Source organism: Eurosta solidaginis, chromosome 1, assembly GCF_040869045.1.
Source record: "Eurosta solidaginis isolate ZX-2024a chromosome 1, ASM4086904v1, whole genome shotgun sequence".
Classification (NCBI taxonomy): domain Eukaryota; kingdom Metazoa; phylum Arthropoda; class Insecta; order Diptera; family Tephritidae; genus Eurosta; species Eurosta solidaginis.
In genome coordinates, this window is record NC_090319.1 from 282,242,901 (window position 1) to 282,267,660 (window position 24,760).

The following is a 24,760-nucleotide window of genomic DNA, read 5'->3' on the forward strand; positions in this document are numbered from 1 at the left end:
GAGAGAAAAGTTCTTCGAAAGATGTATGGACCTCTACGGGTTGGCGAGGGCGAGTACCGAAGAAGATTTAGTGATGAGCTGTACGCAGACATCCACATATTTCAGCGAATTAAAACGCAGCGGCTCCGCTGGCTAGGCCATGTTATGCGAATGAAAGATGATGCTCCGGCCAAGAAAGTGTTGCTATCGGAACCCGCCTATGGAAGCAGAGGTAGAGGGAAGGGCCTGGTGGAAAACGATTTAAACTCCTTTGCGCTGTCATCGGGTTCTGAACTATATTCCAAGTTTCGAGTTTGTAGCTTATCGGGAAGTTACTTAAATTTTAATTACAAAATTCATTCACAACGGCCGGCCGGCCTGTCAAGTCAATCTAGATAAAACCGTTTAAAAAACGGATCCTACAAGCTGCCAGATCACTGTACAGTTTTTCAAGCAGTAGGAACACTGGTAGAAAACTAACTAAAACTGCAGCCGCGTCAACATTTATATCAACAGGCAAGCAGGTATTAAGGCAATAATCTCGCATACCACAGCATTCAAAAGTGTGTTAGAGTGTAAGCAATCCATGGAAAAAATTGGAACAGGGAGAAGGATACATCTATATTGGCTCCCAGAGCATAAGGGAATAGATTAGAAAGATTTTTCTTTTCAAAATGCTATAACTTTTTCAAAAATTTACCGTTTGGGATCTTTTTTTTTTTAAATTTGTTTTTAAATGTACTTTTCGGAAAAAGTACAAAAAAAATGTTTAAAGTTTTTTTTTTTAATTTTTCAGTTTTTCGAGATTTTTCGAAATTCGCCATTTTTTTTTTTCTCATAAAAAACTTCAATCAATTTTGCAATCATCCCCACTAATTTTTTTTTATCAATTTTATTTATATAACAAAAAAAATGTAAGAAAATGATTTTTAAGTATTCTTTTCTTTATATATTATGGTAATCTACGATTAAAATGACTAATGCAGTTGCTGGACAGCGAAAGCGAGTCATTTTAATCGTAGATTACCATAATATATAAAGAAAAGAATACTTAAAAATCATTTTATTACATTTTTTTGTTATATAAATAAAATTGATAAAAAAAAATTTTTATTTTTGAAAATTTTTTTTCAATTAAATAAAAAAAATATAAAAAAAATCGGCCCACTCCGGGATTAGTGGGGATGATTGCAGAATTGATTGAAGTTTTTTATGAGAAAAAAAATGGCGAAATTCGAAAAATCTCGACAAACTGAAAAATTTAAAAAAAAAATACTTTAAAAATTTGTTTGTATTTTTTCCGAAAAGTACGTTTAAAAACACATTTTTTTAAAAAAAAAAGATCACAAACGGTCAATTTTTGAAAAAGCTATAGCATTTTGAAAACAAAAACGGTGTTTTTTGTTTTAAATTCATTACTTTTTTGAGTTGGATGAAAAAATTAGAAAAAATTCTGAAAAACGTCTTTCGTAATCTAGAAAAAGAAGAAAAACTTTCAGCCAATTCTAAGGGGTCGGGTTCAAAATTGGTCGAAATGGGATGGAATACCCCATATATAAAAATGAAATGATGTTCGTTCCTGTCCATGTTTTGGGGCCGATACGAGGCCAATTTTATTCGTTTTTTTTTTTGTTTATTTGTATAATATGGGTATCAAATGGAAGCTTCTGATGAGTACTTTAATGTGGGGTACTTTTCGTACCCCTAGGTGACTAGGGTCTCGAGATATAGGCCAAGGTGTGGGCCCGGGTACCCCAAGAATATGTTTATACAATATGGATATCAAATGAAAGCTGTTGATGGGTGGTTTAGTACATGATAATTTTTCGTACCCCTGGGTGAATAGGGTCTCGATAGGCCAAAACTTGGACCCAGATACCCCTAGAATGTGTTTAAAAATATGGATATCAAATGAAAGCTGTTGATGAGTTCCTTAGCAGAGGGTAATTTTTGTACATCTGGGTGAGCAGGGTCTCGAGATATTGCCCAAAACGTGGATCAGAATAACCTTAGGATGTGTTTTTACATTATGGCTATCAAATGGAAGCTGTTAATGAGTACTTCAATATGGGTATCAAAAGGAAGCTGTGCAGATGAGTGGTAATTTTTCTCTGGGTGACGAGCGTCTCGAGATCATTTCATGTGTGCAACATTTTTTGAATAAATATACGAATGTTTCGATTTGTGTCGTGCTGCTAAGTTGCAAATTTTTTTCGAAGGAGAGTAAACATAAACACCGAGGTTTATACATTGTTTATGAGAGATGCTTCAGCACACATACACAAACGCAACTTGAGAATGGCCAACGTGTTTATTTTACTCCTGAAAATGCAGCGCTTAGAGCAACAAGTGCACCGTCTACAACTTTGACTGTCAATCGAACGATTTTGCAACAACATTACTATATGCAGAAGTGACACAATATTTCACATGGGATAAATCCAGGAAAACATTTCAAAGGCGAAAACCAGTTCAAAGTCATCCTAATGTGTGCTCAACAGATGCATTAGGACGCATTTATACAGTTCATCTAAATAATGATGAGTGTTTTTACTTGCTTTTGTTGTTAATTAATGTTCGTGGCCCTACATCATTCCAAGCTTTAAGAACAATTAATGGTGAATTGTGCGCTACATATCGTGAAGCATGACAACAATTAAATTTGTTGGAGGATGATAAGCATTGGGAAGATACGCTTGCCGTTTCAGCTGTAATAGCCAGTCCACATCAAATACGAACATTATTTTCGATAATAATTGCAATGTGCTCCCCATCTAATCCATTCGAATTATGGAATAATTTCAAAGATTATATGGCAGATAGTATTTTAAACCAAATGCCTCGAAATACTGCAAATTATGAGTTGGAATTCACATTGGAAATTTACAATGAAGCATTGATAAGGATTGACGACATTTATTTGTCGATGTCAAACAAATAGTTAGCACAATTGGGCATACCAGCAGCAAATCGTCCAATGCATGATATGTTCAATCGAGAAATGGAGCGTGAATACCATTATGATTGTAATGAACTAAACACATTTGTAACATCAAATTTAACGAAATTGAATGACCAACAGCAACATGTTTATGATACAATCATGAATAATGTTAGCCATGGAACTGGTGGATTGTTTTTCTTGGATGCTCTTGGGGAACACGCAAGACCTCTTTGATTTCATTGATATTAGCAACAATTCGATCAGATAATAACGTTGCATTGGCACTCGCTTCTTCCGGAATTGCGGCTACATTACTGGAAGGAGGTCGCATAGCACATTCTGCATTAAAGTTGCCTTCGAATATGCAGGTAAATGAAATACCAACATGTAATATTTCGAAAACATCTGGAATGGCAAAAGTTCTTAAAGTATGAAAGCTCATTGTAAAGGGACGAGTGTACTATGGCACACAAGAAATCATTGGAAGCACTTGATAGAACTTTGAAAGATCTACGAGGAAGCCAAACAGTCTTTGGAGGTGCCATGATTTTATGGGCTAGAGATTTTAGGCAAACATTACCTGTGATCTCAAAATCCACGGCTGCAGATGAAATCAATGCATGTTTAAAATCATCGTATTTATGGAGAAATGTAAATACGCTTACACTTACTACAAACGTACGTGTTCAACTACAAAACGATCCGTCAGCAGCTCAATTTTCACAGCAATTACTGAAAATCGGAAATGGCCAAATGACTGTCGATCCAACAGGAATGATTACATTGCCTGAAAATTTCTGCACTTTTGCACAGTTTAAAGAGGCATTGATACAGAGTGTATTTCCAAACATAGTTCAACATTACAAAAACCATGATTGGCTAAGCGAAAAAGCAATTTTAGCTGGGAAAAATAAGGAAGTCAATGATATAAATGCAGCTATTCTGGATCAAATACCTGGTGACATAGTTGTATATAAGTCAATGGACACTATTACTGATCAAGATGATGTCGTAAATTATCCCACTGAATTCTTAAACTCACTCTATTTGCCAGGCCTACCACCTCATAATTTACGATTAAAAATTGGAGCACCGATTATTATGCTGCGCAACAATAATGTGCTACGACTTTGCAACGGTACCATATTCGCTGTGAAGAAGCTAACGGGTAACGTTATCGAAGCAACAATTTTGAAAGGGAAGTACAAAGGAGAAGACGTCTTGATACCCAGAATTCCACTGATTCTGACGGATTTACCATTCGATTTCAAACGTTTGCAGTTCCCTATTCTCCTTGCCTTCGCTATGACAATAAATAAGGCGCAAGGACAGTCTCTACAAATGTGCGGTACTAATTTAGAATACCCAATTTTTTCTCATGGACAATTGTATGTAGCTTGCTCACGAGTAGGCAAACCATCGTCATTAATCATTTACGTGAAAGATGCAAAACCCAAAAACGTTGTCTACCAAAAAATGTTACAATAAAGTTCGAATGAAATTGTATCAAAGAATTTGCTTTGTTTCGTATTAATTTAATTCTCTTTCCGCAAATCATTCAATCTATCGCCTAGCGAAGCGGGCGAGGGTACGCTAGTATGATTATAAATGGAACTACGTATTTCAAAATCATTTCAAGTAAAAGTATTTCAGGTGAGTATTGGAGCCTACCTTTTTAGAAAATCCAGCGTATCATTCCTTCTATTTATCACTGTGTGGTTATCTACGCGACTGCAAACATTTCGCGGTTTGTTGGGACTATTGAAAGATTATTTTCTGGACGGTTTCGGTACTATTTTCGAGATCATATCTTAGTATATAGCAAAAGTTTTATGTTATATTTTCTTCGTACAGACTGGGCCTCGAATATTTGCTAGTTTTACAAATATGTGAAGGGTGAACAAACGTTTAAATCTATAACAAATTAACGTATCATTAACACTTAATGTAATATATTGATTATGTCAGCCCACCTAAGTTAGAGCAGTGTTGTTGTTTGAAATTTAGTGCACTACTCCCAACTCTGGTTTTGTGGCAGTATACAGTGGAATATATTTTATATAGTTTGGGAACAGAGTACACCATATTGGAAAAATTTGAGTACGCACTATTTTTATACTCAGCGTACTTTTCACACAGAATATATTAACTTTGGTAACATAACGATTGATCGTACAGGCATAAATAAATATAGACTTCCATATATCAAAATGTTCAAGATGAGAAAAAGAATTGATTCAACCATGTGATCACGATAGCTTGAGTAAATATTGAGATATCGTATTAAAATCTGGTATATGAGTTCCTTGGCATTCATCTCCCATCGTCATTTAAAATGTGCGAAATCGGACGATAACCACTTTTTATATATATAACATTTTGGAAAACACAAAAAACCTGATTATTTAGTAAATAATACAACCCGTATCATATTATACGATCATGTATAACAAGGAATTTCACTCAAACGATAAATATGAATCCGTGAAAGGATTCGTAAAAATGGTAATAAGGTATCTGGTATACTGGTAGCAATCATTTCACATATCGCTTCCCCGGTTCAATAATGACTCGAATGTCAATTTTAAAGTTTCTAGATAACGCGCACAAAAGCTTTAAAGAGTACTAATATTTGCTGTGTATAAATTCTGTAATTGTATTACAAATAGTTTCCGCGCTAGACCACTTGCGTCGTTATTGCATTCGCACATTTTTCTAGTTGATGCAAATATTGAAACTTGCTTCACCAAAACTTAATATTTTACAATTGCGTCATTATAGAACCGGGGAAGCGATATTTTCCTAATCCGATTAACCATTTCACAGCTATTGTGATTTAAAAAATGGATTTCGATGACGGATCGTATAACAGGATACGGGCCCTCTTTTAAAATTTTAGTGCAACATTTTTCAACTTCACTACCACTTTAGCTGATTGAGGCTGTTACTCTTTGCATTACCATTCAACTATGAGTGAAGGCTGGTGCATTAATGCATTACCCCCATCTCTGAAAAATACGTTCTTGGTACACATAAAATTATAAACACAATTCAACTCTGCAAATAAAAAATAAAAACAATTGAAAGGACATTTTCTTTTGAAAAAGTATAGCAAATTTGTTTGCCAAAACGGCGCTCATATCATTTCTCTGGAATATGAATGAATACATTTAATTTGTTATTTTATAGAGCAAAATCTGTTTGTTCAACTAATTTAAAAAAAATAAGATCCTTTGTATAGTTTTAATTTAAATTTAGATGCACTTTTGTTATATCAAATTCCTGAAATCTTGAATAAAAAGTTATTTGTTTATTTTTTATTCGCACGACTCAGTTAGGTATAAATAGCGCCCACAAAATTTATCTCGATGTACTTTATATTTAAAAAGTGGTTGAAAACGTTTTAAATTAAAATTAAAATACGTAATCATTTCGCGCCGCTGTTTGTCTTGCTTAGCTATCTTTTGACCTATACAAATGCGCAATTTCGTATTATAAATGGCCAAAATCTTTTTATATAAAAATCACGTGTCACTTTGTTTGTCCACGATGGACTCCTAAACTACTGAACCGATTTTGAATTTGTTTTGCATACCTTGTGTAATTTGATAGGATTGAAAGATAGGATAGATTATATCTCAGTTTATATTTTTATTTTATTATTTTTTAACCGATCGTATTACAAAACACATATATGTCGCAATATTATTTTATTGCAAATTATTTGTCTATTATTTAACAGTCACAATCTATATACATATATAAAAAGAAGTGTACATTTTGATTGTCACTCCATAACTCGAGAACGGATAGAAAGATTGCCATGAAATTTTTAGTTTGATGTATACATTTGCCTATATTAGTATTTACGATCGTTTTTTCGGGAAGTAGACCAGAGACGGACTTTAACTGGGATTAGGACTAGGACTGGGACTGAGACTCGGAGTGGGACTGGGACTGAGACTCGGAAGGGGATTGGAACAAAATACATACCACCCTCTGGGACTTGAAATAAGGGATGAAGAAGAATAAGAAGAACTTGAGAGAAGAGAAAGGAGAGAAGGAGACTGAGAAAGAGATATAATGAGACGAAGATGGAGATAGATGAAGCGAAAAAGACGGAGGGAGGAGTGAATACAAAGATTAGGAAAAAGTGTAGAGGGGTAGGGCAGAGTTAGACGGAAAAAGCTTATTAAAATGTATGCATATAGATCAAATTTAGGGCAGAACAACGTCTGCCGGTTCTGCTAGTTATATGTATATAAAAGAAAGTGGTGTTAGATACACTATTTATAACTCAAGAACGGATGAACCGATTTGGTTGAAAATTGGTGGAGATGCAGCTTAGAACCAGAAGACGGACAAAGGGTACTTCTTATCCCGTTCTGGATAGGGTCTTGAGATCAAAACGTGGAACTGCATAATCCTGGGATGTATTTGTACAATATGGGCATCAAATGGAAGCTGTTTATGGGTACTTTGATACGGGGTATTTTTCGTACCACTGGGTGACTAGGGTCTCTTATTTAAGAACTCATGAGCTTAACACCGGCTTATAATAATTGAATATTCAGTTATTATGTTTTTCTAAGAGAAACTGAAAAACGTGGAACCGGGTACCCCTAGAATGTGTTTATAGAATATGGATATCAAATGAAAGATGTTGATGAGTGCTTTAGTATAGGGTAATTTTCATACCTATTTGTGATTAGGGCCTCGAGACATAGGCCACAACGTGGATAGCCTAGGATGTGTTTTTACATTATGGGTATCAAATTGAAGCAGTTGATGAGTGCTTTAGTACAGAGTATTTTTATACTTCCGGGTGACTAGGGTTCGAGATATAGGCCAAAACGTGGACCCGAATACCCTAGAATGTGTGTGTAGTATGGATATCAAATGAAAGCTGTTGCTGAGAAAGCTGTTGCTAAGAGCTTTAAAGTAATTTTCATTGTGATATTCGATTTAGTCGCATGAACCTGGAAAACTTCTAAATATACAGGCGAAGCCGAAATAAAGAAATTAATAATACCCACATACTTATAAGTCCTATTCGATTTGCCTGAAATTTGGTACATAAATTTGCATATATTAGTATTTACGGTCCTTTTTCCAGGAAGTAGACTAGAGACGGACTGTGACTGGGATTAGAACTAGGACTGGGACTCAGATGGGACTAGAACAAAATACATACCACCCTCTGGGACTGGCAATAAGGGATGAAAAAGAATGAGAAGAACTTGAGAGAAGAGAAAAGAGGAAAGGAGAAGGAGACTGAGAAAGAGATAGAGTGAGACGAATATAGAGATAGATGAAGCAAAAAAGACGGAGGGAGGAGTGAATAAAAGGATTGGAAAAGAGTGAGGAGGGGGAGGGCAGAGTTAGACGGAAAAAGCTTATTAAATGCAGATAGACCAAATTTAGGACAGAACAACGTGTGCCGGGTCTGCTAGTATAAATATAAAGAACAGCACACATTCGGTGAAGGCAACTATATTTGCGTTGGTTCCATAGGTAGTATTAAGTCGGTGTTTACAACTGCGCATTGTGTAATATATGTATATAGATCAGCGGAATCTCGTCATTCTAACTGGTGTAACCAATATTCGTGCAACAGGAAGAGGACAACAAGGAAATGTGGAGAATATACATTATGATTGTGATTATGATCAACAAACACGATTTATGGATGTAGCTGCGGTTAAAGTGGATATACCCTTTGCACTGAGTCATGCAGTACAAAGAATATTACTTTGCGATGATCGATTAGTACCGGGCTCAAATCCTTTTCAATTTTTTCCGTGAGGCTATGAATATCCATCCCCGTGAATTTTACTGACTGATAGGCAAATATATTTCTACACAGAAGGAGTTTGTTGAAGTTATAAAACATTACTAATTACTCACAAACTAAAAAAAAATCTTATTGATTAGGAAACTATTCATAAAAGAGTATAGAAACCTATAAGAGCACTTAGCACACACACAAGAAGCATTTGAGACGCTGTTAACTCATTGTCGATCAATTAGGCGCTGTACCTAAGTTAGCACTAAACCAAAGAACAACATTTTGAATCTACGAATTTATTATCTTCTATAAGAAATATACATAGCTAGTTATATACTCAGATGAATATTCCTTTATGATATTAAAACACAATCATATTTGTTTAAATATTATATTTCCGATTGCTTTATGGGGGTCAATTCCCTAACTGTGAACAACTGAAAAATGTACACTTACTGAAAACTCATTTGCACATACAAATACACCTTAAATTTTAATGCGATTCTGTATAGTATTGTGCACATTGTTTTGCTGAATGTAAAAGTCGTATGTCAGTGCGATTTTTTCATCAAACGCCATGAAAACAAAAAAGTCATTCTGCAGCAGTGCGTATGAGTTTTGAATGTCAAAATAGTGTACACTAGTACGAAGTTTTCATCAGTAAGTTTTTTTGTTCACAGTTTTCCTTTACAGAATCAGAATTTCACAGTTTACACAATTTCTTGTGCACACTTTAAAGCTCACATTTAGCGTCTAGGGCCCCTTGTTTCACACTACAACTGCCTCTTGGACGCTTAAGATCTTCGACACTAAAAAAGAAGTTAAAAGAAAAAACATACTTAGTATACGTTTGCAACTGATAACACATTTACACTAGACCCAAATGCATACTTCGGAATGAGTCATTTGAAAGAGTTTATATTGCCTTCACTAGCATTTCGCTTAACCTTCACTGCAAGACTCGACTTTGAATTGTATTGGCAGGCCAAATCAGTCATAACATACATAAATGCGACTTATATGAGGGAAATACATCACAAGTCGAGTTTTTCGCCAAAATAACGCATTTGGTGCAGTGTAAATGTGATATAAAGATATTCAAATCTCACTCATTTTGTAATTGTGTAATACGTCCCGTTAGCTGCTGTATTGCGGTACTCAAATTGTCCATCCTTCGTTAAAATGTAAATTGTATAAAAATTATAAAAATAAAATAAAAAAATAAGTATAAACAGCAGCAAACAAAAAAATAGTAGTTGCTATTTCTAACAAATTTCGTCAATGATATTTCACTTTTTCTAATTTCTATATTTTAAGAAAAAACTTCAATGAACTTCGGAACTGAAACTATGATAACCAATCTTAAAAATGTTTTCGAAAAAATTCGAAAATTCAAGATATTTAAAAAAAAAATCGCACTTAATATTTGTAGTTTTTTAAATTTTTTTTCCAAGTGTGCAGTTTTATAGCCCAGTCAATTCTAAACTCACTTTGTAAAAGTGATGGGATTCCCAAAATTCATATTGATTTTAAAAAATTTTGTTTAAAAAAAATTCACACTTTGCTTGGAGAAAAATCTTAAACAGCCTTCGAGAAAATATTAAAGTTTAAAATGGATTGGGCTAAAAAGTGCATACATACTCAAAAAAGTTAAAAAAAAGTGCAAGCAAAAAGTTGGAAATTTTCATAAAATTATTTCGAATTTTTCGAAAACAATTTTTGAAATTATTTTTTGTTATTGATATTAGAGAAAAATTACAAAATCTGCATACTGCGATGGGCACTTGGACATGTTTCTGAATTTTAATCGTTACATTTTCGGAAGCTGAGTTTTGAAATCGAAATCCCCAACATTCATACTTCATACTTCACACTCAGCCATATAAATGCTCCACTGCACGCTTTGCGATTTGTCTATAAGTATTTCGTTTTTTATTCCTATTACTTTTATACATAATTAGGTACATATATATAGGGCCGATTTCACCAACTCGACTTAGGCTAAAACTTAGTTGCAACTTAAGTTAGCCCAGATTTGAGGCTAAGTTTTTTTCGGTTTCACCAACTTAGCTACTAAACCCATTTGACGTACAAAAACCCTATCATTTGTTTTATATATAAGGGGGACTCATGATAGCATATGAACTTATAAGGTGTAAAATTATATCCATTTACACACGCCGTTATATGAACGCACCTAGTAATACTATTGATAAACTTGATTGTTTTTCAGCTGTATTATTTCCAAAAAAATTTTTTTGATTGTTATACAAATTAAAAAATACCAAGATTAAGTGAAAAATCAAAACTAAAACGCCTTTACTTGCTGATGTTGGAGATTTTTGATGAAAATGCCGTCTGTAATGTCTGCAAGGTTGCATTCCTTTGAGTTTACCGCGTTTACACAATGAAATGTGCGCGTAAATTTATACAAATTAGGGGGACTCATGTAACCGTATAAATGCCTTATAAAGTGTGTAAACGTATAAATTTATCTAGTTTACGCACGAGCTGTCAAATTTTGTATGAAAAATCATTTACACAATTTGTATAAATTTACGCGCACATTTCATTGTGTAAACGCGGTAAACTCAAAGGAATGCAACCTTGCAGACATTACAGACGGCATTTTCATCAAAAATCTCCAACATCAGCAAGTAAAGGCGTTTTAGTTTTGATTTTTCACTTAATCTTGGTATTTTTTAATTTGTATAACAATCAAAAAAAATTTTTTGGAAATAATACAGCTGAAAAACAATCAAGTTTATCAAGAGTATTACTAGGTGCGTTCATATAACCGCGTGTGTAAATGGATATAATTTTATACCTTATAAGTTTATATGCTATCATGAGTCCCCCTATTGTGTAAATGATTTTTCATACAAAATTTGACAGCTCCTGCGTAAACTAGATAAATTTATACGTTTACACACTTTATAAGGCATTTATACGGTTACATGAGTCCCCCTATAGTAATATTTTTGGCTACGTTTTAATTACACGCCACCCAGTGAATTCACACAATAGCGGGGTTGCTATATTTGCATAATGAAATAAGTATCAATACTGCCATTTAATTCGACTCAAAATTTGTACCTCGGCAACACTGTTGAAAGTCGAGAATAAGCCAGCTGACAGGTAGGCTAATTTGTGACTCAGCTAAGCATTGGTGGTGAAACAGAAAAATTAAAAAAACATGACTTAACTAAGTCAAGTCGAGTTGGTGAAATCGGCCCATAGTCTATATTTATTATCTAAATTGTATGGAATAATTTTGGGCTCTTTCAACGGAACTTGATCATTGAGATTATATATTCTAGCAGTGCAGTATAAGCAGTCTTTAGCTGTTCACTATTATATCAATTGCTAGTGAACTGCTGCACTGCTGCAAAATCCAATATCACTAATCAAGTTCCGTTGAACAAACCTAAAATTATTCCACAAAGTTTTTATAAAAAACCAAACCATAAAATTCACAGAAGTTTTTTCTTTAAATATCAAAAACAAGAAGCAGATGTTGCTTAATGAAATCCGATAAACATTTGCCACTGCTATTTTTCTATTCGCTGCTGTATGCTAGTACACATAATTATTAATATTTTTACCAAATTTGCTTACCAAATTTTCATGCTATGTACGATACAGTGAAATATGTAAAACAAAATTATTTTAATTATAAGTAAATTTTAATAAAATACAAAATTTTTTCATACGTTTGCAAATTTGCCTTCTCATTATTTGCGATTGCCTCTAGATTGGTTTTTACATTTTTACATTCATTTCCATCGTCAAGATGTCCTATAAATGTGTCATCGGCTTGCAGAGTGTCGAATGAGGTAATCATTAAAGTAAATATTATTGCGTATAATAGACGACTCATCTTTAAAAAACTTTGAATTGAATGCATCTAAAAAGTTTGATTTGTAAGTTCGTTCGCTTTCGCAATCGATGTGGTGTGGCATGACATAATCCCAAGTGGCATAACTGCAAATTTTTTACTTGGGACTATGTCACCAGGCCCGACGACATGGAAGGGGGTATGGACGGGATTCCCCCGGGCCCGGGCTTTCTCAGGGGGCCCGCGATTTAGAGGTACTAAGACATTTTTTTTTAATTCAGGAGAGTCTTTAGTTGTTTCATGTGCGAATGTATGTTTACATGAATCCGAAGTCGTAAAGTTTTGGTGGTGACACTGATGAAGGTTCATCTTCAAAAAGTCTTCCAACAATACCACCAACTCTGTACCAAAGTCCAGATTATTTAAGCGACTTCGATATAGGTCCCGTGAATAATGAGTTTTTGCGATCTGAAGAAGTCAACGAAATAATTCGTCGAGATCATCAAAAGTGTCCTGTTATTTTTCCACGTGAATGTCATGACGAGGCATTTCCTACCTCGTTGCTAAACAGAATCTTGCCAAATGGAGGGAAAGTGGAGCGTGACTGGTTAGTGTGGAGCGGCAGTAGCCATGCTTTTTATTGTCTACCATGTCGTCTGTTAAGCACCAATACTTTAAATCGACCTAAAATTTGTTGTCCTGGCGGATATTCGAAATTCCATGTATAGAAGAAGCTATACGATAAACTGCCATCACAGGAAAATACTCAAGATCACATTAAATGTTATATTTAATGGCGATCTTTACAAAATCTAATTCAAAAGGAGGCTACAATTGATACCCTTATCAATCAACAGCTAATCACTGAAACTCAAAAGTGGAAAGAAATTTTATATAGAATTTTGGACACTATTTTATTTTTGGGTAAAAGAGGCCTAGCTTTCAAAGGCGAAAGTATATATCGTGGTGAACGAGACAATGGACATTTTTGCGCATCTAAGATCTCATAGCCATTATGATCCGGTACTTAGAGATCATTTGGGGAAAGTTAGGATTTCACAACAGCAAAACAAACGTTTACAAGTTCAGTATCTTTCCCCAGACATTCAGAACGAGTAGAAATTTGATCAAAGCACGTGAGGGAAACTATATTAGATCAAGGCAAGAAAGCCGAGTATTTTGCTATTATCGTTGATGCTATGCCTGATGCTATTCACGTTGACTACGTTCATTTTGCGCTAACTCAAATTTTACAATTCAAGAACGGTTTTTGGCTTTCGTGAATTGCCATACTCTAGGTAAACATGAAATCCCATTAAAAGATTGTCGTGCACAAGGGTACGATAACGGCGCCAATATGAAAGGAGCTTACAGCGGAGCAGTAAATCACATTCTCGACAAGAACTCGAATGCTTATTACTCGCCTTGTGCAACCTACAGTCTCAATTTATGTGGTGTTGATGCTGCAGAATGTTGTAGGGCTGCAATTACTTTCTACAGAGTTGTACAAAATTGTCTTACTATTTTCAGCAGCAGTCCACAACGACGGGACATCCTCAAAAAAATGTACCGAACTCTCTTCATAGTCTTGCAGACAAAACCCAAATTTGACTGCGCAAGCATACAGAAATGTTGCCGGCAATCTCAAGTACATCAACAAGTTCGAATATATCGTGCTGTCCTCAATTTGGTTCAAAGTACTGACTACCATTAATGAAAGAAACGTGGTCCTCCAAGCTAGAGACGCCACCATAGATGTTGAGGTCCGACATCTAGATGCCTTATTAGCTGATTTGTAGTTGATCAGGAACCAATGGGAAACAATTTTAAACGAATGCAAAACAGTTGCTATTCAATTCAACATCTCGCCAAAGTTTCCGGACATTCGAAAGAGAAAACCCAAAAGACGTTCTGAAGATAATTTAAATGAGATGATTACGGATGATTCAGAGTCTGGTTTTAAAAACAATACATTCCTGGTGATCGTTGATTCCGTACCCAGCCAGCATTTTTTGAAAATTTGTCTCAAAAAATATTCAAATATCATACCCCCAGACGATTGAAAACGTTCAAATTTAAAAGTATTTTTTATTCGAAAGTCAATGCATCGTCGTGAGAAAAGTGTACCTCAAATGGGGTTATTCTTGAATAATCACTTATGATTCATATTTCCAAATGCTTTTTATTTATTTTTTTTTTTCATCATATTTGATATTTTTGGAAGATTGTGCTTTACTTGTTTTGGAATAACATTTGATTACTTTTCACAATCATTTTTTGATCATATTTAAGAACATTTGTCAATCATATTAAATTATGTTTTGGAATCATTTGTGAATACGATTACGATTAATTTTTCCATCATATTTAATATATAATTAAATACTATATAATAATCATACTTCACAGCGGATGAAAGCGCATCTGGAGAACTGCTAGGGGACATCTTAGGTTAGGAACAGCATTTACATTTCTTTAAGTCTTGAATATGTTCTTTTTTTTTTTAATTTTATGATTGAAAAAAATATGACCATATGAAGAAAAATCAGATTTTCTATGAAAAGTTTAGGTTCAACAAGTAAGACATTCATTATTTAGTCAACAAGGGTAGTCTGAAAAGATTAGGAAAGTAGATTGAAAAATAATTTTAAATTTTGGATCACCGAAGGTAAACAAATTTATTTCAAAAGTTATTCCAAAATATGATTGAAAAATTGGTTTCAGTTATTGAGTAAACTAATTTTATTATTCTCTTTGTTCATTTTTATAAAAGCTTAAAACTTAATCATCAAAGTTATTCAAAAATCCTTTCAGAAAGTGATCAAAAAATTATTTTCAGTTTTTGATCATTAAAAGTAATATTTTTTTATTATTTGTTTTCTTCAATTGTATAAAAAATCAGTATTTAGTCGCAAGGAGTACCAAATTGTATTGTTATGTAGGGAAATTCAAAATTTATTCACTTTAATGCTGAGTGGGTAATCACTGGCATTACTGAACGATTTGCAGCTATGAGAAATTTGCGCGAGACGTTTTCCTTTTTGTGGCAATTTGAAGATATGGATGAAAGTACGGTTCGGGCGAGCGCAGCAAAATTCGTCGAAAAATACAAGTCGGACATTTCTCAAATCTTAGAATGCAAAATAATTCACTTGAAACACATTTACGAAGCAAATTTTTATAAAGGTCTGTCACCATTGGAATTGCTAAATGCCGTCTAGGTTCAAAATCTGTATACAATTTTCCCCAACATTTGTGTTGCTTTACGTATCTTTGCACTATACCTGTCACTGTAGCTAGTGCAGTTCCTTCAGCGTCTTTCAAGAATCAAAAACTTTCATTGATCGTGTTCATCTAAAGAGCGAGTTTTAGGACTTGCCACGCTTTGTGTTGAATCCGCTAAATTTTGATATTATTATAAAAAATTTTGTAGCGAATAGAGCAAGAAAAGCCACATTTTGATATCCGAACCTTCGATATTGAATAATTAAAATTTATAATCATCATTAAATTTATCAGAAATGTATTAAAATGTTACCAAATAACTAGAAAAGATTATTTCAAACAATACGTGGCTGTTAAAAGAGAATTTTGTTTCTACGTTACAATAAAATAGTATAAATAGTTAATATTCTGTGTTAATTTTATTTTCAGCTCTTAGTGCAAAAGTCATTTAGTTAGGTTTTTTGATGTAATTCATCAATAATTGTTCATGAATGAGACGTCATTAATTCAAATTAATCAAATGTATTAGTGAATTTTTTATAGGGGGCCCGTAAATTGTTTAGTCCCGGGCCCGGATTTTCTCTCTACGGCCCTGTATGTCACTGGCCATCAGATGCCATAATACCAATCGGGATAATGTCACTCTGGAGCCTTGAAAGAAGAATATTAAAATTGATAAACCAAAATTTTTTACTTTTTTAAATTAAAAATTTTCAATTTAAAATAAATCACAAAAAATTTTCCGAGTATGTATTACTAAATTCTGCACATAAATTTTGTTAGAAATACCTTTGAGATAATGTTATTGTTACTTGGGATTATGTCAACCCCACTACAGTGTTATAAATCCGAAGCAAAAAACTGTGGTTATATGAATGCAGTAGGTGAGTTCAAGTAAAAAATTTGGCGCTATGCCACTTGGGACTACTTCATATCACCAATCGCTTATCAATACAATTATAATTCAAGTGACTTACTGATTACAAAGCTTACTCATCAGTTAGAGTGCGGTTGTACCTATAATAAGAGCATATTATGAAAAAAGTTCACCGGGTTCCACAACTTTATTTGGGTAAAATCAAAATTTTCGTCCGCAGACAGCATTTACACTCCGAACACGAAGCGAGTAGTGCCGGGGTTGGTGAGCGATACCAAAATCGAATAGGCACGAAGACTTTCAGCTATGCTACTAATTGCAAGTAGAGCGATTGTGGTATGGCTTAAAACAATTTTCGATGGGTGCAAAAGGCCGAATCATGTACCGCACTATTGTAGAACTGCTTGTGTAGTTGTCTTACCAAAGGAGGGGAAGATCTGTCATATCTATCCAAAAGACTACAAGCCCATTACTTTAAAACTCTTTCTGTCCAAAACCTTTGGGAAGCTGATAGATGTGTACACAAAGTCCAAGATAGATGGAAAACTATTCTCCACAACACAATATGCGTACACCAAAAGCAAATTGGTAGCACTACATAGGGTGATTATAAACATAAAGAAAGGCCTGTAATAAGAGGAGTAAGCCTTAGGAGTCATTGCCGGGGCTTTCAACAATGTCTATCTTATGAAGTACATCCAGCGATAAACGAATGGATCGGCTGCATGTTAAATTGCAAGAAAATTACTTCACACTGGGGGTTGTATGATACCACGAAATCAGTGGACAGGAGCACGACGCAGCACGGGGTGTTACCACCTCTACTGTGGATGCTCGTCATCAACCAACTTCTCAGGCGGTTCGATGAGGAACCCGTCAAACGTACGGCATACGCATATAACGTTGCAGTTGTCATAAGTGAAGAGTGCCTTCCAAAAATTAGCTCCTTGATGGATCAGGCGCTTTGAAATACACATACCTGGGCAACTAATGTTGGATTGAGCGCCAACGCGGAGAAACCGGATATGGTATTATTTACTAAGAGCTACAAAATTGATGCTAGGAGGGGTGACCCTGCAGGAGAAACCGTGCACTTAATGTCTAGGAACTATTCTAGACAGTAAGTTATCGTGGAAACTCAACGTGGAGGAGATAGTAGAGAAGCTCTCGGCGATATTTTATGCCTGCACACTGCTTTCTGATTTCACATGCTTATAAGCTAGGCCTCGTCAGCTACAGAGTTGCCAGATCCTGAGGTGGCAATCAAGCTAAGTCCTATAAAGCCTCTAGTATTTGCCAAATGGACGGAGTTATTCTATAACATAAGTCCTGGGCCGGAATTACGTATTACGATCCGTGATTGAAACTCATTTTTTAAATCATAATAGCTCTGAAAAGGTGGATCGGATAAATAGCATATTTGACCTAGCGACATAGTACTCGTTAGATCCAGATTTATTATAATTTAAAAAAAAAGTTTGATAGTTGCATAGTTATCGCTCGAGTGAAAATGGTCAGGCAATATCCCGAGTCGCTACGTCGCCTTTTCAGTCACTGATCGTAGCACGTAATATGGGCCTTAGTAACTATGTGGGTTTTTTCCGTCTGGGCACCAAACAAATTCTGGTAACAGTATGGATACGTTCAGTCTATGGGAGGTCTTTATTGATCGGCCAGTTCCACCTAACCTGAGGAGAACATAGTAAACGTTAGTTTTCTCGGGATACGCTCTAATGTATATATGCATTTTCAGCTGTTGAAAAAGACAGCAAAACGCAAATGACATTAGGGACTTTCACCAAACACAACTGTTGAGCAACCATTGAGTAATTAATTTTTTGAGGCACCGTTAATATTTTTAATTAACTCAACAGTTTGAAGCTTAAGTCAAATTACTGATTATGCTACATTCACATTTTGGGTTTTGATCGGCTGTGTGGCAGTTATACGAGTATGACATTTGAAGTGTAAAAGAGCCCCTATGGTTGGATTCAACACTCACATCTGACAAATGATGCTTTGGCAACATGTTTCCATCAGTTGAGTGATAGAAACTATATATTTATTTACCCTCACTACGGTAAGCACCTTGCCGATGGTGTGAAGCCTTAGCCGAAATCCATAGCGTCCTACTACGTTCCTCATAGAAAAGCGGAGACTTGTCAGTGACGTAGAACAACTAATCCCTTGCTTCCGCGGTGTTTCATGGAACTTATCTATTGAATGATCTGTAGCCAGGGGGTTTATTTGGCTAAACTTCATCAAAGCCTTCCCAATACCGGGCCAGTTCGGAAAGTAACAGTTGACTTAACACAGTATGAGGCGTTGCTTTGGAGACTTTTATTTTTACTCTGCGTTGTCAGGATGGTACCTTGATAAGGAGGAGTAGAGAAGGAGAATGAAATGACAAGTTAATGAAAAATAAAACTTTGCGGAGAACGGAGAAAAAGTGTACACTAGAGTACGAATTAGAGAGATTAAAAGAGCCCCTCACAATACAATCTACCATCCTACAGCACTATAAATGACTTGGGGCAATGAATATTTATTTTGGGCTCGTGAAGTGGCAGAAGGGTTTTGCTGCAAGGAACCCTCGGTACCGCATCCGTTATGAAGAGAAATAAGTTTCGATCGTCTGAAGGTGATAAGCTTGTTTTTAATAGCCAAAACGGAACTAAGGTCAGGGCAGTGAGGCTGCAGAGCAGTTGTGTCTTCGTGCCCATTTCGCCTAGGCAGTACAGAGCTGGTACATTGCCCTTGGAACCTCACTTTAGTGTACGAACACGGAATGAGCGATGTCCAGCGAGTGAGCGGCTACTACTAGCTGAGGGAAAGGAGTGTTTTTTTAGCACGGGCTTTACCCTTTAGGTTACCTCACCCGTTTCCAACTCAACTGAGGGGAGGGGTAAGGCAGACTTATGATCACCTGATCCCTTCCATGGAATAAAGGGCTGCCGCTGTACCTTTTTGGTGCACTACCCCTCAGTCCACGAATCTGCCTACGGATTACCGACTGGTACAACTCCGCCTTCCATCCTGCCACCGTGCAGCTATATACGTGGTCGTCTGCATTGAGTTAGCCCACATTAATATGGTATTCCTTCCAGCTCTTATTGCATATATCGAGCTCCTTAGCGACCAGTTACCAGACTACCCATGGGCAGCACGCCAGTGTGAAAAGGCAAATCAAAAACTTCCCGTCTCTAACACTGGTACGCGCTAGGTCGCCTTATTATCGCTCAAATCGCAATCACAAATTGTCATCAATGTCCTCTAACGGGAGTCCAAGGAAGCTTGCTATTTCAACAGGGGTGGACCATAGTGAGAGGGGTGTTAGAGGCGTTGGTTCCACAATACAGTTAAGGAGATGGTTGGTGTCATGTGGGGACACATTAAAAGCAGGACATATGTTTTGTATGTCTGGGTTGATTCTGGATAGGTAAGAGTTTAACCTGTTACAGTACCCAGATCAAAGTTGAGCTAGAGTGACGCGCGTTTCCCTAGGGAGAGTGCGTTCCTCCTCTGCTAGTTTTGGGTATTGTTCTTTGAATACAAGATTCGCCGGGCAATTCCTGGCATAAAGGTCCGATGCCTGTTTGTGGATTTCACTGAGGACCTTCCTGTGTTTTTTAGCTTCATACGGCTGTGTTCTCAGGTGCCGTATTTTCCTCATAATGCTTACGGAGATGAACCCATAAGCCCCTGTGCGGTGTGGGCTCATCAATCAGATGTCTGTTGTGCGGTGGTACAAGGTGGTTGTCGGGACCCCGATATTCCGGGTTTATATACAAATGTAACAAATCTAAGATTTCGACAAATTATAACAAACAAGATGTAACTGACATGTAATTTGAAAAGGGATGCGGAAAATCGTTCCAATATACATCATTAATCCACACTGTCGGAAAATCAACAAAACAAGATAAGCCATAATTATATGTCTGGAGGTATAACTTAGATCCTTGAAGAAATGCTCAAGAAATGATAAAGAACTCCATGTAAGTTTCAATTAATGCATGCAGATCGCATCTTGAACGAAATTTTGAAAAGAATATTAATAATAATAAGGGAAAGTACATATTTTCAAATAAAACCACTTTAATTTTTGCCATACAAGGGGAAAATACAAAAATGTTCTTGAACGTTTTCCTATGATGCGGATACCGCACTATAAACAAGGTTTTTTAGAAGACGTTGATCCCTGATCTACTTCCCAGAAGTAGTTGTGTACCAAAAGTTACCCCATAAGAAAATACCTATCAAAATTTGCTTTTCCATTCACGCGTAGTGCTATGAGCGTGAAAAAGAGGGATTCCTTTTTATATCCGGCTTGTACTTATACACAAGGGTATTATAACATTAATTAGATAACGGTAGTACCTTGTGTCAGAAAGGAATCGAGATAGATATAGGCTTCCGTATAACAAAATGATCAGGATTGAAAAAGATTTTGATTGAGCCATGCCCGTCCCCGCTTAACACAAAAACTTATTATTATTATCATATATATTATTTCTAATTGCTCTTTTTATGTACGGGTTCCTTTGTCGCTCTTATTTGGAATCCAAATCTATAAATAAAGTTTTGGTTGTAAATATGGAGATTCGGGCTATTAGCGAGTTTGGGCAATTTTGGTCGTAGTGCTTTTATTTAGCTATATTTTATTAAAATAATTTGTTAAAATTAAACGATTGTGACCATATAATTAAATCTATTTGTACTATGGCACTATTGTGAATAATTGCACTGCATTACCGGTAGTTTCTACCATACGCCAGATGGCAGCGCAAGCTTTTCGATTGATTGATAGAACAGCTGATTTCTGTTGATATTTGATAAGAGACTTTTATATTGGTTGCGCAAGATTCTCACGGGTCCGGCTCGTTACTATTATTGTTAGGCCTGAAAGCACTGCGACCTTTGTGCAGATCTATTGTACATGACCTTTCAGCTTAATTATGTATGTGGAGGCTTTTGATGTATCTAAGTATTTCTTCAGGCTTTTTACTCCATATCATATTGGGATTAAAAGTCACACCACCTAGATGGGAGAGTCTCTGCCTTGTCAGAGCGTTGCCGAAAGTATAAACAGTTTGACCTGTCTTTGCTCTGGGCAGTCAATCCAGTTACGTCTGAATTTTTTGTTTGCCAGTTACTTATGGTTTCCACAAAAGTTACTTATGTGAGTCCACAAAAAAACTCTTGACCGTAGAATGCTGCTATAGCACATATGCATGTTCATTACCTTCATGTCCCTGATGTCCAGGAACCCATCCTAACAAAACCTTGTTTTTGGCTCCCAAGTCATTAGGGATTTCAATGCAATTGTCCACTAGCTTTAATGTAAATGAGTAGGATTGCAAGGCATGCATGGTCGCCTAGCTGTCTGACATAATATAGTTGCTCTTCGAGGATGAGCCTCTCAATTGCATGAATTTCTGCCTGAAAAATGGTGGTGGTGAAATTCGTATTGATTTCTTGAAGTTTGGCCCATTGAACAATATAATTGAGCAAAGCTTTAGATATTTTAACGAAGTTTGGTATACTGTCTTACCCAGAATAGATTGCTGTTGAAAATGGGAAAAATCGACGACAACTACACCCACTTTTTCAATATCGAAAAATTGAATAGAGTGATGAAACTTAATACGGACTCATTCAGTGTATGTGAGGTCCTCTTGGACCGGCTAGTTCAACCTAATAGGTGTGTTGACCCTTTGACTCAAAAAAGAAATTTAGTAAAATTTTGGTAAAATGACGTGGCACCGCCCACATTTAGAAGAAGAAAAATCAAAAGTGTTTCAAACCGTTGAAGTCATCATGTTAAAATTTGGCAAAGTTAACAAAACCGTAAAAAACCCATATCCGATATTTCAATGCTAAAGACCAAATTTTTTTTAAATTGACTGGACCATGTGTTTAAATTAGAAACTATGATCCAATAAATAAAAAAGGGAGGCGCGAAAGCGTCGTTCTACTTTTAATTTTTCCTACAAGTTGCAACTCCAAACCGCACTTGTAAGTCAGATGAATTTTCACTGAGAATCTTCTCGCAGCAGAAATACAGTCGTAGTGGCCCGCCTAAAAAAACTTTCTTCTAATTGAAAAAACTTGTTTCTAAAATTTTGATGTTTTTTTTTGCCCGGGGCGTGAACGCAGGAACTTCGGTGTTGGTCGGCGAAGCACGCTCCCATCACACCACGCCGGCCGGGCAATTTTTACTTTATTCTAACCCATCTTAGCTTGTGACGGGTTGAACAAATCACTTTGAAGCGATTATTTTCTCTTGAGTACAACGAAAAAACTTAATAAAACCAGATTCCTAGAGGATTAATATATCTGCTCCACTTTTTTCACAGATTGAAAGACAACCCCTTAGTTTAAATTTTTTCCATAGTACAAACATTTAAGCCAAAAATATCACCATTGCAAAAGTTTTATCTTGTGGTCGTCTGCATTGATTAATTTGCAACTTGTGCTTGAAAATTTAGATTAGATTAGATTAGATTTATTAATTTTCTTTCAAATCAAACAATAATTTTTACATGTTTACATAAATAAAATTGCCACTAAAATTAATACATTGAAATTGAATGAAAGAAAAGTAAGGCATTCTGTAAAGTTATATTAAACTTTAAGCTGCAGACATTGGTGCGTTATCGGTAACCTTATAAAAGCTGATTCGACCAAACTTCTTATGGGAATCAATGTAATCGATTATAGGTGTCATAACGTAACACTAAGGTCGTAACCGTATCGTAGCCAACCAATTGGTTTTGGGTTTTTCGCCATTTCCATAATCTAAAAATATTGAGTTGGTGAATTTAAAAACTTTTTGTAGATTTTATTCATTGTTTTGGATACGATATGATTACAAGACTTATTTTGTGTAGAATATGTTTGTAAATTTTTTGCGTTTTCTTCATTTTTATGAAATTTTCACGATTTTTAGGTAAGGGCACCATTAATCGATAACAATGTATCGTATAGGGTTACGTTAAGCTGTAGTCATTGGTTCCGTTTGTCGTATCGCTGTCGTCGTATCCCTAACGTAATCAGCTGTTTATCGTTACGAAGGTAAACCAAAAACCAATTGGTTGGCTACGATACGGTTACGACCTTAGCGGCACCAATAATCGATTGCAGATAGTTCGATGAACTACTGGAGTACGCGGTATAAGTGCTGCGCGAGATGCAGGAAACCGCTCTCAAACAGAAGACCGTGTCCAAGGACATAAAAACCGGTATGGCTCTTCTCGAGGAAGCGTTAAGCTGCATGGGATCGTTAAGGGCCCAAAAGGTAGATGAGAGCAGAGAATCGGGCCGAAAAGCAAGAGGGCACGAACGAGCTCAGATTCCCACTCAGAGGACTTGGAAGCCAAAAAGAAACGAGATGAAAGAACAAATACGCTTTCACAAGGTGAGTCTTGATCCAATGTAGCGCGCCGGAGGCTGAAACAGCGGGCCCAGCCAGCCAAGCAGGCAACCCCCGTCCAAGCTCCTAAAGCTCAAAAACGGGCGAGGAAGAGAAGACAAGCAGCAACTTTTGTTGTAAAACCTGTGGAAGGCAAAAGCTATGCCCAGGTACTAGGGGCCATACGCGGCCAGCTCCGCCCTAATGACACAGGTACGGTGGTACGGTCAGTACGAAAAACCAAATCTGGTAACGTACTGATTGAAACGACGCGCTGCAGAGACCAGACGGCCTTCAGAGCAGCTATAGGTAGTACAGTAGGAGAGGTCGGTGAAGCACAACAGCTTTCCAAGCGGATGAAGTTGGAAGTACTTTGCATGGACTGTCTCACAACTGAAACAGAAATCCAAGACGCAAGAAGGAGGGAGGTCGGAAACGAAGAAATCACTAGACCTCTCCGTGTCCCTGTGTTCGCAGCAAACCAAAGAGAACAGAAAATGGCGGTCGTAGAAGTGGACGAGAATATTGGCAACGCCCTACTCAAAAAAGGTAAAATTCCTATCGGATGGATACAGTGCCGAATCAGACAGCGAGCTGAAGTACAACGCTGCTTTAGGTGTCTCGGCTACGGACACCGGAAGGCTGAATGCAAGGGTCCAGACAGGAGTAACGCCTGCTGGAAGTGTGGGCAAAGC

The 24,760-nt window shown here is 36.2% G+C and overlaps 2 protein-coding genes across 3 annotated transcripts in view; both read right to left on the reverse strand.

Annotated features, from left to right (window-relative positions):
• The window catches only part of nau (nautilus), a 148,805-nt gene that overhangs the window by 104,396 nt on the left and 19,649 nt on the right, over positions 1-24,760 (reverse strand). The gene's annotated exons all lie outside the window — the stretch shown is intronic.
• LOC137243316 (uncharacterized) lies at positions 9,089-12,620 on the reverse strand. 2 transcript variants are annotated; one of them, XM_067770914.1, is made up of 4 exons: positions 12,425-12,620; positions 12,330-12,341; positions 9,821-9,883; positions 9,089-9,520 (listed from the first exon to the last, which is right to left on the reverse strand). In XM_067770914.1, exons 1-4 carry the CDS (start codon positions 12,616-12,618, stop codon positions 9,445-9,447), a joined length of 345 nt encoding a protein of 114 aa, XP_067627015.1. In that variant the 5' UTR covers positions 12,619-12,620; the 3' UTR covers positions 9,089-9,444. The 2 variants fall into 2 exon arrangements, with proteins under 2 accessions (XP_067627015.1, XP_067627026.1); XM_067770925.1 differs by lacking the exon at positions 12,330-12,341.

What these genes read in the sequence shown, in the direction of transcription:
- LOC137243316 (XM_067770914.1), bottom strand. Translation starts at nt 12,618, where the DNA reads ATGCATTCAATTCAAAGTTTTTTAAAGATGAGTCGTCTATTATACGCA. An exon ending in ATTACACAATTACAAAATGA is followed by an intron (nt 9,521 to 9,820) that starts GTGAGATTTGAA and finishes CTTCTTTTTTAG; the next exon opens with TGTCGAAGATCTTAAGCGTC.